The 17,193-nt window shown below is 39.7% G+C and overlaps 1 protein-coding gene across 1 annotated transcript; it reads left to right on the top strand.

Moving 5' to 3' along the window:
- The first annotated feature begins 5,413 nt into the window (after positions 1-5,413).
- foxf1 (forkhead box F1) lies at positions 5,414-10,925 on the top strand. Its single transcript, XM_078544599.1, has 2 exons — positions 5,414-6,521; positions 9,029-10,925. The coding sequence occupies exons 1-2, from the start codon at positions 5,540-5,542 to the stop codon at positions 9,187-9,189; spliced, it is 1,143 nt and encodes a 380-aa protein (XP_078400725.1). The 5' UTR covers positions 5,414-5,539; the 3' UTR covers positions 9,190-10,925.
- Positions 10,926-17,193: the final 6,268 nt, after the last annotated feature.

Here is a 17,193-nt window from a genome sequence, read left to right as displayed (position 1 = left end):
CTGTAAATTCCCTCAACTACAGAGTTGTCACATATTTTTGTGGAATAACGTCATGGAAAATCTGTGCCTTCAGTTGAAGGGCCAGGCAGAATGGGTCGAGCGAGGACGCCACAGAAGTAATTTACATCCCCACAGCAAAACAGATTTACCTCATTAATAAAACATTTTGTTAAAGTATTCACGCTGAAAATTACACTCGGGCTTTTGTTGCTGGTGATTGTTAAAAAAAAATGTTAACTATCTGCTGAAGACCATCTCTCTTAGAAAGTACAGGTTCCGCCCGAGCCTCCCTATTAATGAAGATTGTGAGCGTATGACCTGTCCACAATTGCCACTGGAGTCACAAAATGCAGGCAATAGAGCTCATTACTATTCAGAAGAAACCCATGTTAAGCAACGTGTTCTAGTGTAGCGAGCAGCTGAGTTGTTGGTTATTGCAATAAAGGTAACAAGGTCACCTATCACCCAGTCAATCGATTTGCGTTTTATTCATTTCAATCCGCCTCGTCTCCCATCGCATTTAAATAACTACATGCACGCGCACAAAGTCAACCGCAAACCTTGTGCTCCTGCTCAATTTGAGATTATATTTTACAACATAAAACCGATCTCAGCATCTTACCCTCACTCCACGCCCAGTATGTGGCACATTCCTTCCTGCTATGTCAAGTGCATTTAACATTTAAAATTCAGTGACAAGAGTTCGCCTATTATGTTGTTGCATAAACTTAAATTATATTAACACGTCAGTACGCTTTCTCCCCTGTCAACACATCCCTGATATTATTTAAGCAACAGAGAGCATAGCTGAACTGAAGGAGCGTTTCCTCCGCGTGAAGACATACCCTAATCTCTCATCCCACAAAGTCTAGCTCGGAGAATATCATGAGCCGGCCAGAATTTCCAGCCTAATGCATGGTCAGTTTGCTGGCGTTGTTCCTGTATAGATTATGTATAAGTAAAATAAGCTATTGCTAAAAGTGATGCATGATAAAGCAGCCAGAAAAACACCTTTGCTGTTTCCTTCTTGCCGCAGAATCATTTATTACACTACACATCACAATATTGACATTGTTTAAAACGACCTCCCTATGCTTTAATAATCGCATTACTAGACCAAATGCACGGACCATGTTTTGCTCTATTGCTTTATGCGCCTCTTTCCTTTCCATATTACTCTTGGCTTCGTGTATGTCGGCTGAATATAGTGGTAGACAAAAGACAACAGCATCCAACAATTCATAATACATCTCTCGTTCCCAAATCATGGGTCGCGCTTTATAGATGGTTTTTGCAAGTCTTTTTTTTAATGCTCACGAACCGTCCCTGTGCGTCCATTAAGAAGACACTACATTATTCTGTCACCACCTTGGGGGTGGAGGGGGGGGTGGTGGGGGGGTGGTGGAAAGAAACTTTTAACAGTTGATGGAATTACTCCTGTCACTACCCCCTCGCCTTGCATAAACGTTGAGGGATCAATTTCCATGGCTACCCTGATGTTTTTTGTAGGGAGGGTTTGTACATTTTAAAATAACCCCTGTCGAAGGTGATCTTGGGGAGGGAGAGGCTAATTAAAAGCAGGGAGTGGAACGGGGCACACGCGTGCCTTAATTCCAGCCGTGGGTGGTCTCGGCTCCTTCTACCTCAGCCCCTAGTGCTGATAAATGCCTGGCCCCGGCTAACAGGGTCACTGATTGCGCAGCCTGTTTACAATAACAACCAAAACCTGGGGTCTTCATGGAGCATAATACCTCTTGTATTAATTTTATTTGCACCCCACATACAATCTCGAATCCAATCAACACGACTTGGTCGATGCCGAATTTGATCTTGAACGGAAACTGCTTTTTAATGGGCGGTCATGGGAGGCGGGGGAGTGGGGTGGAATCAAACTGCCCCAAGAGGGTGGGATGGGAAATGTAAAACATTGGTGTTCCAAAAGAGGTGATTTTAGAACAGATTATGTTTAAAAATGTAGGCGTATAATTTTAGGTTGTTTAAATTCGATAAGCATTGTGTTACCTTCAATATTGAATCTGTACTTTACACCTGGAATTGAACCTATTCCTTTTTTGATAATGTTGTTTAATCTATAATTAATACGCATTTTAACGTTAATAGCTTTTTCGTACTACGGGCATCAGAAAATGTCATATAATCACCACTAAATGCATTTTAATCTGATTCTGAGGAATGAGTTCTCTCCAGCTACCATCTCAGATGATATATTTTCATGGTAGTTTTCTTTCTCCACAGATAGATTGTAAAGCAAATACTTGTATTTATCCAACCTGTGTTCTGTACCAAAAAGTAGACGCAATACCTAAAACACGGGTATATATAGATATATATAGTTTATCATAGTAAGTCGAGTTTATAAAACATGTTCCTATATTCCGATGATAGGGCGACATCATTTCTAAATCGTTTGCCTCAATATACGCAATAATAAAATGTAAGTGTACACTACAGCGTGGTCTTTTCTGTTCATCAATTCACACAGGTTGGAACGGTCTATTGCGCCTACTTTACTTAAAGCACATAATTGTATAATATTTTGTGTTAATATTATATATATATATATGCATGAAATCGGAATATATTTTAACATTAGTGTGCGCAATCAAATCCTACAACTTATTGTCTTGGTCGGGGTCTATTTCTCATTTACTGTAAATAAGTCATGTCAACAATTCTCCTAATGGATACTGTGCCTGTGCGCAGGTGGGTAAGGCGTGTGAATATCATTAAAGTGCAGTGATTCAACAGATGGGTATAATATTATTATAGAGGCGCTGGCGTGCATTCTATCAAAAAAAAAGGAAATTAAATGTTGAAAGTATAATAGGTCGAAAGACATCTTAACAACAGCCCATTCGATAATCAACCTCAAGTATTAACAAAAGAAATTGTAAACTGTTTAGGCAAATATGTCACTTGAATACACCGTGCATTTATAACTTTCGAATTTGTCTTATTCACTGGAGGCACACGGCTCGGTTTACAAATCCTCTCATCCAGATTTAAAGAAGGATCCGGCAAGTTTTATAGTTTTGCCTTTCTCCTTCTTACCATTGCGTTTAAAAAACAAACACATTTGTTGGTCTTATAGTTTGAGTGCACCAAGTTCTTTTTCGCAATATTGTTAGTTGTGCTATTAACGCTTTTAAAAAAAATACTTTTCTTTTGCAATTACAAATGTTATTTTTTTGCCACATGCAAGAGGCACTCTATCGTTTAAGTTGATGCAGCATGTTATTGCTCTCTATCATTTTAAAACTAAACTAGCTCTTCGCAACCAGACTGCACTAGGGATGTGGCCTTTTTTAATCGTGCCTTTGTTTCAATATTGTGATGTTATTGTGTACATGGGGGGGGTGGGGGGGTGCAACACAACTCTGTAGAAAGTGTTCAATAATGATGGTACAACTCTGATTAGGGTCGATGCATTAATGAGGACTATGATATGTATTTGTTGAAAATCGCTGCTCCAACTGGCTGTCCTACTGTTTTCGGAAGTGTGTTTGGTGTGTTCGTAATGAAGTCGTTTATACTTCGGCAAACCTTACTTTTCATAGAAAAACTAAAGCAAATCGGTTACAGAATCTCTAAAGTGCTACATATTTTAATTTGGGGATAACTCCCAGGGGAAAATAGATGCAAATTCCCTTCAATATCATAATTTTCGCCAAAATTTGATATGTAAAAATGGGAGTTTGGATTACAACTTTATCGGCATTAAATAACGTCAAACCGACCTTCTCCAACGTTAATCCAAACCTTGTTAGCAATTCAACGCTTTCTATATAACTTTGGAAGAAAAAAAAACAATTCCGTGATCTTACCAGAGAGAGAGAAAAAAAGTCAGGGTACAGGCGCCGTCTGGGCTTGTCACAGGCATTTGCTTTTGTACTTCATCTTAAACAGCAAGAATGGCACTTTCTAAATCACGACGCCCGAATCAAAGCACACTTTCTCACACTTGGCTTCTAATCATGTAAAAGCTTTCACTTTACATGAAAGCAGTGCAGAGATAGTTGCGATCTCCCTTACCTTTGGGTAGTGTTTGTGGGGATGCGACACGCTCTTGCAAACGATGCCAGGCGCCGAGGCTGCTCGTTCACGACGCTGCTTTTTTCCTCTCTCTTGCTGGGACAGAATATGTGTGTGTGTGTGTGTGTGTGTGTGGCAAACTCTGTGGGCCAGAAAGTGGGCACAATTCAGCTTGTACTGACTTATTTATATATATACATATATATATACACACACACACACACATATATAAAGAGAATATCTAAACAGTCAGGCGTGAGGCTACAAAGAGCATTTTATAAGTAACAGAAAAGAAACAGTATTAGACGGGATTTCATTGAATTTTCTTTAAAGGGGCAGATTGCAGATGTTTACATTGTTTTTGTATAAACATCCTGTACATGTTCCTGTCTTTTAAACATCAGTTTTCAAACAAGGGACGGAATGTGTATCTGATCTACATTTTAAATAGGGGAAAATCCAATACTAATTTACTATCAACGATTCCTCAAAAAATATATAAACTGCTCCTTAAAGTACAATAAACACGTTGTACTATTGTGAGATTTAATCTTGTGTTTTCTCTTTTGGTAAAAAAAAAATTGTTAGACCGCTAATTCTGTACCTTCACTTCATTTTGTAGTCTCTACAATCCACTTTCTTCACGGGAACATATCTTTTTGCTCAAATTATTGACTTATTTTCCTTTTAAATAGAATAACATGTTTAAAAAAAATCATTCTATCAGTTCCTGCTTTTTTTTTCAGCTTGAAATCTTTATCAAGGCTTATAATTTACGTTTATTCAAGGGTTGGTTTTATGAATTAACTGCAGTTAATACTCATTTATGTATATACACATATATTGACCCCCCCTCCCCACCCCACCAACCAACACCCCCGCCGGCCTTAAAAGCTGGTTTGAACTGCGTAGAGAAAGACAGATACCACATCAAATCACTAATGAAGGCGGGTGTTGAAACGCTTTAACAGCCCACCAGTCCTGACCTAAGTGGGAGGGGGAGGAGAGGGAGGGAGTGGAGAGGGGGGGGGGGGGTGGTCGGGGCGGGGAGTTCCTTGTTCCTTTACGTCTGACAGTCGAGAGGTTGGAGACGCTGATGACAAGAGATAAGTAAACGCGATTTCTTTGGCGTGGCAGATCCCAGAACAACTGCGATGAAAAGCTGCTCCCTGTCCAAGCGACCCATGCAAAAAGTAGCAGAGCTGAAGAAATAACTGCGCCGAGGAAGGAAGGACTTCCTCTCCTACAGCGTCTAACAACTGCATTCCTATCACTTTTTGGAAGATCCGGATTTAAAAGCAACTATATATATATATTTATATATATATAAAATAGAAACATTCTAGCCAAAAAAAACTTTTATTTTGAAACAGCTTGACGGTTTTGGGAATATTGAAGAAACGGCGGAGTTGAATCAAAGCGCTCAGAGCTTTAGCTGCCGGCGATTCCGCTGTAAAGTGTCTTGCCGAGTGAGAATTGTTCCTAAATGACGGCCGAGGTTCAGCAGCCGCCGGCTCATAGCACGGCCCAGAGCAGCCCCATGTCTGCAGGCACCGAGAAGCCCAACAATCAGACCTCTGTGATGGAATCAGCCATCTCCACCACCAAAACTAAGAAAACAAACGCTGGCATACGACGCCCAGAGAAGCCGCCGTACTCCTACATAGCCCTGATTGTGATGGCCATCCAGAGCTCACCAACCAAGAGGCTGACCCTGAGCGAAATCTACCAGTTCCTCCAGAGCCGCTTCCCCTTTTTCCGGGGCTCCTACCAAGGCTGGAAGAATTCGGTGCGTCACAACCTTTCCCTGAACGAGTGCTTCATCAAACTGCCGAAAGGTCTGGGCAGACCGGGCAAAGGCCACTACTGGACCATTGACCCCGCCAGCGAGTTCATGTTTGAGGAGGGTTCCTTTCGACGCAGACCAAGGGGTTTTCGCAGGAAATGCCAGGCCCTTAAGCCAATGTACAGCATGATGAACGGATTGGGCTTCAACCACATCCCAGAGACCTATAACTTCCAGGGGTCAAGAGGACCCATCTCCTGTGCTCCGAACGGGCTTTCTCTAGATAGTAGCATTAGTATGATGAATGGACATTTGTCCAACAACGTTGACGGGATGGGTTTACCAGGACATTCTGTCTCTCACCTCTCGACCAACAACGGGCACTATATGGGAAGCTGTACAGGGTCTTCGGTAGGAGATTACCCCAACCACGCCGACAGCTCGGTGCCCGCCTCTCCCTTGCTGACCGGCGGTGGGGTGATGGAGCCTCACTCCATGTATACTACCTCGGCTTCAGCGTGGGCTCCATCGGCCTCCGCACTCAACAACGGGGCTCCTTACATCAAACAGCAGTCTCTATCACCGTGCAACCCGTCGGCGAATCTAACTTCAAACCTGCAAGCGCACTCCCTAGATCAGTCCTATTTACATCAAAATAGCCACAATGCTACCGATATACAAGGTACAGAGCTATAGATATATTACAGATAGACATAAGCAAACGTATTTATGCTTCTATGTTGCAGGAGGTACTCCGCATTAAAACGACAGAGCAGCAGTATATGACTAAGTGATAAACTGATAATCTAATTTTAAGCAGGATTTTAAGAATGTGCACACAATGCGGTAGACGGGAACAATGTTGTTGTGATAGAGAAGGGTGCGCTACTTGCCGGTGAGGATATGTCAATTCAGGTATAGAACCCATAATTCCAGAAGCAATCATTTCGATTTATTGTTCCATTTGTGTCGGTGTAAACCTTAAGCATCAGTAATAGGGAAAAGAAAAATAAACTTACTGGTGCTCACGCAATTTAATGAAAGCAAGGGTTAAATAAGATTTCAACCAATTATTTGCCTGACACGGCTTCTCTAATGCAGCATTTCCCAAAAAAAAAGCGTATTTACTTCTGCAGATAGCAATTCTAAAACTCAAAAGATTTGGCAGTGTTGGTGAATAAACGTGGCGGTTGAAATCTCGTTCGATTTGGTCACATTGGTAAAAAATCTGTTAAAAAAAAAAGAGACATGGTGTTTTTCACACTGTGTATGAATTGTGCACCAGTGAGATGCATTAGGAAATTGATAGAGACTGGATTTAGAGCCGTTGTCTTGTGGAAGAGTTTCAAAAGTGTCATTAAGTGAAGGAAGTAAGTTGTTTTTGCTTCCTCTCCGCACACGTAATTGGTTACTGGGCTGGAATAATAACAAACTGAACGGATAAACCCGGCCTTTGTTTTTCCAACAAATTCCAAAACGTGGTCAAAGAAAACATCTCGATGCCATCCCCGCAGGGACAGTGTTTACTGTGGTGCCAACTCGACGGCAACAACAACATCAGAATGCAAAAAAGCCGACTCCCTGCCGCAGAAACCGTCTACTGGGGATTCATAGCGTGCAGTTCAGCCCCAAACCAACCCCGCCAGAAGCACGATTAATTGTGTGAATCTGCAGTGTGGGGTGTGTGTGTGTTGGGGGTGGGGTGGGGAGGGAAGAATAGCCACTCTCCACCCCGCACAAATGTCTATTCCCACTTCTCCCCAGAAATATTTTTAATATTATCATTTGTGTGAGCATTCCGGCTGGGATATTTAATTTGTAAATAGACCGAATAGCAAATATACCGCGTTTAAAAAGCCTCAAATCTTAAACGGTTAAAGACTAGGAGCAGCTTTAAAAACCCAACCACAAACGGTATGACCGGGTCGATCCCTCTGTTGGCTGATAGATACCGAGTTAACATTCGTATACCAATAACTGCAGATGTACAATTTCCGACTAGGCAAGAATAGATTTTGATTTCAGTTATAAAGCAACTTTAGCTACCGGCTCTACTTTGTGAATCAAAGCAGCAACTAATTCATGGGAAAAATTAAATCCCCAAGGCCTCCATCTCGTGGAAGTATTTTTTAAAAAAAAATAAAACTTGTGCATTTTACAATGGCCAGCAGTATAATGATATTAAATATGCCACTTTAACCACACGATCAGATTAAGTTCAACCGGCATAACTACATTGTGATGTGAAAGTATGTAGACAAACAAAACTCAAGTATGTCGTCTAAGACGGCATCTAAATACAACGGAAATAATTCATTTCTGTGGGCGTTAAGTTTTTGAGCGTGACTAATTTCAAGATATTAGAACATGTGAAGGAAATTAATTTAAGCATGAAACTAAGTAGCTTTGACGTGCGTGAACACTGTGTTTAAACGTGTAGGTCAGAAACTTGCCTAAAAGGGTTTCTGTTAGTAACAATTCGCAATGACGTGACTTTAGCCTCACTGCACAAATCATGGTAAGCATTCGTATATCTCTCACACTTGGCTGAGAAATAAGGCCGGATAAATTCAGCCGACAGGGTGGCAATTTTTCTTCAGTAATCAGTGAGACAATCAGAGAGGGGTCCTTTCTGCTTTCTTATTTGAGAGGGATCCCCGCTCTGTGTAAAATATACTTGAATATACAATGTGAGGCGACCTGATGGGAAAACTGGAACTCAATTTTGACATGCTAATATTTCCTGGTTTGCATTTGGTGCAAATATTATAAGTTAAATGTAGGTGATAGTATAACAAAGGCAACTGATTGATTATATTAGAGTTATGAACATAGATTTAAGAAATAGTTCATAGATTAATACATTATTGGGTAGTGAGGTGACAGTGATTATTGGTCTCTATTGGACACATTGCAATCAAACCTTTAAGTCGAATTTATCATTTTAATAACAGATGTCCTATGAAAAGATATGTGTCTATCACAGAATTAGAGTGGGCTCCCATGATAGCTGAACAGATCTATTGTGAACCTTCATTTTAATTTTATTCACCGCATCCTAGCTTGAAAGCAACGTATGACCAGGCTGGCTTTTTAGTGATAAATACAAGCTCCTAACGAAGCTTCTCTTGAATGGCATTTCTTCATCTCGGTGCGTTTTTCTTTTCTCTTCCCATTTTCTCTTAACAGGAATTCCGCGATATCACTCGCAGTCTCCCAGCATGTGTGACAGGAAAGAATTCGTCTTCTCTTTCAACGCCATGACGTCCCCTTCAATGCATCCATCAACTAATGGATCTTACTATCATCAGCAAGTGACTTACCAAGATATCAAACCTTGTGTAATGTGATACTATATAGAGAGCCCGTGGAATATGCTCCCCCGGCCCTGCACTGCCACAGCTCCATCAGCAGCAGCGGTGCGTTCTTGACCATAAAAAAAAAACTTTATTTGGATCCTTATTTAAAGCGATAAGTGAATGATTACTAGAGAAAGAAAAATACCATTTGTGAAGGCACTTTCAGCGAAGTTCAATCTAATAGTTCCTATTTATTCTAATTTTTTTGTAGCTACCCAACATAAAGAACACCGCATAGCCTCCAAAACTTATCAGTATTGTAAAATAAGTCAATGGTGCAGTTTGTTGGCAATATTTGCCGTTCCTGTAGTTTTTTTTTGACATTTAATGTAAATCAAGCCTAACATGCATTTTAATAATAAAAAAGTTATCCTAACCTTTTTTTAATTTGAATATGTATTGGGAAAATACATATTTTAGTGTTTCTTGGCATTGGGAAAGATTTAAAAAAAAACAGTATTGTGACACCTGACTTTTTAACGTAATCTTATGCACTGTATACCAATGTAATTCATGTGGATTTATAGGCGAGTTGGTTTGTACTTTTTGTAGATGAACAAAAAATGAAATGTTCTTTTATTCTGTGTAAGAAGTCTACATGGTATTGTATAATTCAGTAAAATAAAAAAAAACAAGGCATGCAGTTTAGGCCTGGAATGTGTAGTCTAGTTTAAAGCGGGAGAGGTTGTATGGCCTGGACCCACCGCAGGCCGCATTACTCCCGAGGTCCTGGACAACTGAAACTGCAACGTTTCAAACTTGACATTTCAGACCTGGGGTGTAATTTATTTGAAAGCCTGTTCCTCTCGGATTATCAGTGTTATTTAACTCTGTAATTGTCCTGCAAATAAACAGCGATCCCAAATGCAATTCTTTAACTAGAATGAAAATATAACCATCGTTACTCAGTAGAAAGTTCCGATTTTTTTTTAAAAGATCTGGATATAAGTAAAATTAGAAAATAACTATTTCAAATACAAGAAAATAAATAGGAATTCTGGTCCAGACTGTTTCTGTTGCTGCTGAAAAATTCTTTGCATGCAAAATATAGAAAATGTACCATTGACAGTCACAATCCAATAAGGCATGTCTCCACAGTATTTTTGTAAATAATGGTCAGTGCTATAACACTGGGATATAATTGTCGCATTATTAAGGGGGACATCACAGAATTATAACTAATAATGATAAGTGCATACGAAGACCTTCACGTACGCGTAGGTATATTTTATATGATTTATTTTAAACAGTTGTGAAATTTAAGAAGTATATTTTTCCAAAGGATGTGGTATCGCTGTATTAAAGTTCCAAGTTATTGTACTCAATTTGCCCAGGTCCGTTTCGATGTGAGTTTTCATTATCTCTCCAGCTTATCCCCCTTAGCTCTTCCTTATTTCTTGACAGTGCTCAGTACACGTAGACATTCCGTCGCGATTTTTCGAAGGAGTTTCCTCTTTTTTTAATTATTGATTGCTTTTACCCCGAAACACTTTACTGGTGTAAATAGATCGTTAAATTCGCACATGAACTATTCATCATTTGTTCTGAGTTGCTGAAATCACATTCGAATCTATAATCTACATTTATATCCGTGCAACTGTGTATCTTATGATCTGTATATGTGGATATTAAAATTCTAAAATGGTTTACAGCTGAGAGACAACATTTTTAAACAAAAAAAACAATGTTCACAAACCTCTCCAACAACACATGAAAAAAAAAACAAAAGCCAAAAAAAGTGCAGCCCCTCAACAAAATTGGACGCTGAAGGCGAACTATTGAGTCTTGTGGATTTTGGAACCAGAGAATGTCCAGATTCTGAAGAATACATTTCCCTGTAGCGCCATCGCGTGGCCCTGCCGGCTATAAAACTATTGAAAACCCCTGGCATCAGGTAGCCCAATGGAATTCCAAGTCATTGTATTGTGCAGGCAAAGAAATAGAGAAAGACTTGCATTTAAATAGCGCCTTTCACCATCCCAGGATGCCCCGGCACACTTTCAAAGTGGCAAGACACTCTCAGTTGTTCCACAGGAGAGTGATCGGACGAAAAGATTACACACAGCCAAAGGAGAAGCCATTTATGCCAGATGACCAAAAAAGCTTGATCGAAAAAGTGGGCTCCCAGGAGCCTCTTAGTAAAGGAGGAAGAGGCAGAGAAGTGAAAAAAGTTTAGGGACAGTCACCCAGAGCTTAGCTGGCTAAAGGCACGGCCGTTGATGGTTGGGGCAGAGACTGAGGAGGCCTGAAATCAAGTAACTGGATAGGGTGAAAGGAAACATTGGACACATAAATCTCTGTTCGATTGGAAAATTCAGTCAGAAAACTAACAAGAATTATAATGGTTTTGAATTCTTCTCTGCTGTTCAAAATTCTGTTTTTTTTTTGGTCAGGAATATGATGATTTATAATTACTCATAACTACTCCGATACTAGAATGGTCACTGGAATTTAAAGCAGAATTGTGGTACTTGGGCTGCAAATTATGCTTCGCATGAAGGGTTCTGGGTTGGCCAGCTCGCATTTTCCACCAATTCCACTTTTATCATAGAATCTTATAACATGAAAGGGAGCCATTTGGCCCATTATGCCTATGCTATCTCTTTGAAAGAGCTATCAAATTAGTCACACTCTCCCAATCTTTTTACATAACCTTGCAGACGAATGGAGCAGGAACTGGAGGTGGCCAGTGCAGGGGTAGAAAACCCATGTAGGTAAATGTAGAAGCTTGTAAGACTTGGTAGGGGGATGTCAATGCCACAGCAAATCATTTGCCCTAATCATGGTTCAGCTGGAAAGCAGGAGCCAATGACACTAAAGTGTGAGGGAGTGGACAGAGCATCAGCAGGTACACCATTAGCCAAGGGTGTTTTAGGGAACCTAGTTATTTCAATTCTATGCAACATTTTACTCCCTCACATTGTCAAATTCAGTAATCCCTCCAAGACAGTTTCCAGATGATGTAATGAATGCTAAGTTTTAAACTGAACTATTAAAAAAAAAAGTAGGACAGAAAACAGATACTGAAGTTAGCTAGAATTATTCATAAACATTGATTCTGAGATTCTGGAGTGATGGTTAAACTCCCACTTTAATTTATATTGAAAGTCTTTGCCATATTAATTACAGTATGAAATGGACGTCATATGTTTACTACAGATTTCCACTTGTCAATTTTTACACAAATCTCACATATACTCACATTGGTTGTCATCTCACCTTATCCATGAATGTCAATGGGCTCAGTTAGTAGCATTGTTGGTTTTGAATTAGAAGGTTATAAGTTCAAGCCTCACTTCAAGGCTTGAGTACATATATTTCGGTATTGAAGGAGTGCTCCATTGCCAGAGATAAGTTCTTTTGCATGCGAGGTTAAACAGAGGTCCTGCTCAGACCTCTGTTCGTGCTCAGGTGGATGTTAAGGAACACAATACGATATTTGACATAGCGGAGGAACCTCACATGTATCTAAGGCACCATTTCATCTGCACCAAAAACAGGTTAGCTGTACATATTTTTATTAACAAGTGGAAGGTTAGAAAATACCAGTAAAGCAAAAGAAAAACAAAAAGTGCTGAAAACCTGATATAAATAAAAAATGCAACTGCATGTTTACTAGTAACTGAAGAGAGAAAGAGAACAGGTGAATGTTTTGGATCTGTTCTGGTCAAAAGTTATGGGAGGCAGGCAGGAAAGTGGAGTTAAAGCCACAATCAGATCAGCCATGATCTAATTGAATGGTGGAGCAGGCTCAAGGGGCCAAATGGTCTTCTCCTGCTCTTATTTATTATATTCTTCTGTACGTGAGATGTTTACCAGATGGTGACGGACCTCTTGTGTATTCCCAGAATTTGCCCTTTTTTAAATTTCAACAAAAGTAATGTTCCATTTTTCATATTATGCAATTTACTGAAAGGTCACATATAGATAGATAAATCTTAGTGTCAGATTTTGCCTGGTAATGCTCCTGTGAAGTGCTTTCCGAAATTAAAGGTACCGTTGGTTATTGTTGTAGATAGATGGATAGAGCTCCTTTTTGATGTAACAAAACTGGGAAAGACTTTAAAAAGGTTGATGAGTGAAAGTTGAGGTAGCCTGCCATTTTGGAATTTCCTATCTCAGGCACTGTCAGGATGTGTTGCACGTTGCATAGGGAAAGGAGTAGAAAAGCTAAGGGAAAAAAAAAACCAAAAGGTCCACGGTGAGGGAATGAAATGAACCACTGAATATTAAATACCAGTCAACTTGATGGTCAGTAGTTACAAACAGTGATTTCAGAACAAAATAATAATATAGCCATCATCTTCAAAGGAAACTCCCAGATCTCCACACAGTGGTAAAGACCTATAACAATTGAGAAGACTCTTTCACTTGACTGCCATGCCAACAACCTTGTAAGCCAATGTTTAAGCAAATTCACTGAGCTGTGCTTAGCAGGAAGTTTTTCCACAGAACCTATTGACAATATTGGCCAAAAATCTAGTCATAAGTAAACATTATTACAGGACTTAGGGCTATTCTGGTGTTAGTAAATCCCTATATAGCAGCAAGCTTCAAGCATTGGGACACATTGCTGCAAATTTTGCACTAAGATGCCAAAAATATGAGCAAGGATCAAAGAGCTTGGATGACAGGATATAAACAGCCTCTTGGCCTACAAAACTCTTTTTACAGGCTTTTACACACTCAATAGAAACATTTTAGCTTTAACTGGAACTTCTTCATCACAGCCCTGTCTTGAAGACATTTCGGCAGTTTGAGTTATGCTTATTGGACTCCATTGCCTAATACAACTTGGGCATTGGAGGGAAAAATTCAACATATGACGCTGCCTGTGTAAATGAGCAGACTGGAGCTGAAAATCAGGGATTTGGGGGCTGAGGAGAGGAGGTGCGGTATGGGGCACCTTGGTCATATTATTGATGCACAAAGCCAGCCTGAATTCATATTCCGGTCGGCTTATAGATGGTAAGCAGCATGCCTGCCTAAGACAGGCATAAAGATGTTTTGCTATGCAAATTGGAGTCCTGCGCTGAGGTAATGTGAGTTGCTGAGGTAGTGTGGTTAAATTGCTCTTCATACCCCATCTTTGCCTCAGCCCAGATCTTTAATTGCACTCAGTATTAACTCTAATAACTTAGTGAAGATCAGATTAGCACAATTATTAGCAGAAGCTGTGATCAATGCCACAATACATTAAACTAAACCACCATCCTTAATAGTTTTATGCTGTGAAATCATTTAACTAATAAAAACAACATTTTTGTAAACTTACGTCTTACAACATCTAAAAAAATTACTGGAAACCAATTCCTTGAGTGAACACATTTGTATTAATCACAGCTTGTAGCAATCATGTGGAGATAGGGAGATTTTCTGCTGCAATGCTCCTGGCATATGCCAGCATGCATATCAGGAAATTGCACACCCAACCTTTGACTTTCCACCACTAAATGTAATAGGCAGAAAATTATGGGCTTGAGGTTGCATGATTTCTCAAGATGGAAAATCTCCCAAATTTTTAAAATCTCACATATTCGGCTTACCAAAACCCTTTTTACACTCAATCTGCACTTTTACTATTGGGTGTACTGCTTGTGTATGAAATCCAACTGAGAAGCTGCCAACACAAATAAAGCCACAATGCCACAATGCCCTATCGGGCAGCTGTCTAACAAAAAACCAACACTTTGAGCAATGTTTACTATTTACAAGATGCACTGCAGCAACTCGCCAAGGCTCCTTTGACAGCACCTTCCAAACCCATGGTGTCTACCACCTAGAAAGACAAGAGCAACCGATGCATGGGAACACAACCACTTGCAACTTCCCCTTTAAGTTACACACTGTCCTGACTTGGAACAGTATAAATTGCCAGTGAGCAGCATTGCTAAATAGCTAAGCAGGACTGACAACAGTGTTAAACTGTAAGTTAATCTTTACAGTCTTGGCATGCCGCCAGCAATGAATAAATATAATAGTAGAAGTGTCATGTGTTAATAAGACTGGAATGTTCATTCTAGCAACATTTTCAATCCGTACTTTGCTTAGCAACGTGTTAAAAAAAAAACCCACTAAATACTGCCTTGAAGGGAGAGTGGAATGGAGCTCATTTCTGAATGAATTTAATTCACTTATTGACAGAAAAATAATGATTTTCAACAAGATGATTACAAAGGATATTAATGAGTAATTTTGTTGGAGTGAATTTCCCATAGTCAGGTGCATTCTTTTTGACTGTACAATGGACTGGTCAGCCTAATCCTCTCAGAAGAGATTTAATTTTCTAACAAGAAATATGTTCTTAAAGTATTATTTGTCACAAGTTAAAGAATATTTCAGTAACTAGAATATAATATCACCAACAGCAGTGATGTTATAATGTCTAACTTACATCTTTTGATCATTGTTGTTAATTGTTCACATCAGACCTTTACAAAGTCTACTATTTTAATAGGCCAGTATAGGAGAGCTCATTCTTACTGCTCTGCCACAAAGTTACCAGCAAGGTGTAAACTGAGAAATTATTGTTGGCAAAGAATGCTGACAATGAATGCTTAATGGACTTGTATTAAAGCTTGCCTAAAATAAATGGGTTAATACCTGCATCAGGCTTGTGCCACACCAGTAAGAATTCATCCAGAAGTACCCCTTATAGTAATTCCAAAACTATATTTTCACTTAAATGGTGGTCAGCCCAGCGTCATTTACAGTTATGAATTGGGAGCCAACTTCACCTCACCTAAAGAGGGAAAATAAAACCCAAGTGATACTCCATTTGGAATTTGACATATGAGCTAGACTTTTCACCCACATGACTTAATTGAAACCTTTTAAGATCCTGAGGGGTTTGACAAAGTGGATGTGGAGATGATGTTTCCTCTTGTGGGAGAATCTAATATTTGGGGATCACTGTTTAAAAATAAGGGTCACTCATATAAGACAGAGATGAGGAGAAATTTTTTTCTCCCTGAGGGTTGTGAGTCTTTGGAACTCTCTTCCTCAAAAGGCGGTGGAAGCAGAGCCTTTGAATATTTTTAAGGCAGGGCTAGATAGATTCTTGATTAACAAGGGGGTGAAAGGTTATCGGGGGTAGGTAGGAATGTGAGGTGGAGGTTACATTCAGATCAACCATGATCTTATTGAATGGTAGAGCAGGCTCGAGGGGCCGAGTGGCCTACTCCTGCTCCTAATTCGTATGTATGTTTATTCGTACGTATGTCGATTAAATTTTTGGTGCAAAAGGCACTCAGGGATATGTCATCATATTTGGGTGGGTTTAAAGCAGAGAACTATCTCCTCGAACATGCTTCTCATGATTTCTTTCCCTCAAATGTTGGACACAAAGATCTCTGTTAGCCAAGTTGTTTTCACAGTGGATGATGAGGGTGTTGGGGGGTGGTGGTGGAGGCAGTCAGATTTTTCTTCTGGTTCTGGGAGCCTGTAGAAACATGCAAAAGCTTAAGAGAGCGATTTAATAAAAAATCCCTTAGGGCCTTGCTGCAAGTAAATGGTAACTTGCATTTATATAGCGTCCTTAATGTAACAATTGTCTAAAGGCAGTTCACAGTGACATACACAAAATGAATGCCAAACCAAAGAAGAAATTAGGAAGGGTGACAAAAGCCATGGCCAAAAAGATGAATTTTGAAGAAAATCTTAAAAGGAGATTCAGGAGTTTGAGAGGTTTTAAGGAGGCTTAATGTAATGGTTTTGTTATTGGATTAGTAATCCAGCATCATGAACAAGGACCAATGAATTATATTATTTTATAAGAACATAAAAAATGGGAACAGGAGTAGACCGTTCGACCCCTGAAGCCTGTTCCATCATTCAATAAGATCATGACTGATTTTCTTGTGTTTCGACTTCCACGTTCCCCTCTACCCCCGATAACCTTTAATTCCCTTGCCTAACAAAAATCTCTCTACCACTGCCTTAAAAATATTCAATGACCCCGCCTCCACCACCTTCTGAGGCAGAGAATTCCAAAGT

The sequence above is a fragment of the Cetorhinus maximus genome, chromosome 6 (assembly GCF_964194155.1).
Source record: "Cetorhinus maximus chromosome 6, sCetMax3.hap1.1, whole genome shotgun sequence".
In the NCBI taxonomy this organism is placed as follows: domain Eukaryota; kingdom Metazoa; phylum Chordata; class Chondrichthyes; order Lamniformes; family Cetorhinidae; genus Cetorhinus; species Cetorhinus maximus.
The sequence above is the reverse complement of the archived record's forward strand: the minus strand, read 5'-3'. Positions and strand labels throughout refer to the sequence as shown.

Excerpts from the sequence above, each read along its gene's own strand:
- foxf1 (XM_078544599.1), top strand. The coding sequence starts at position 5,540 with ATGACGGCCGAGGTTCAGCAGCCGCCGGCTCATAGCACGGCCCAGAGC. Across the intron at positions 6,522-9,028 it reads CAATGCTACCGATATACAAG|GAATTCCGCGATATCACTCG; the intron begins GTACAGAGCTAT and ends TTCTCTTAACAG.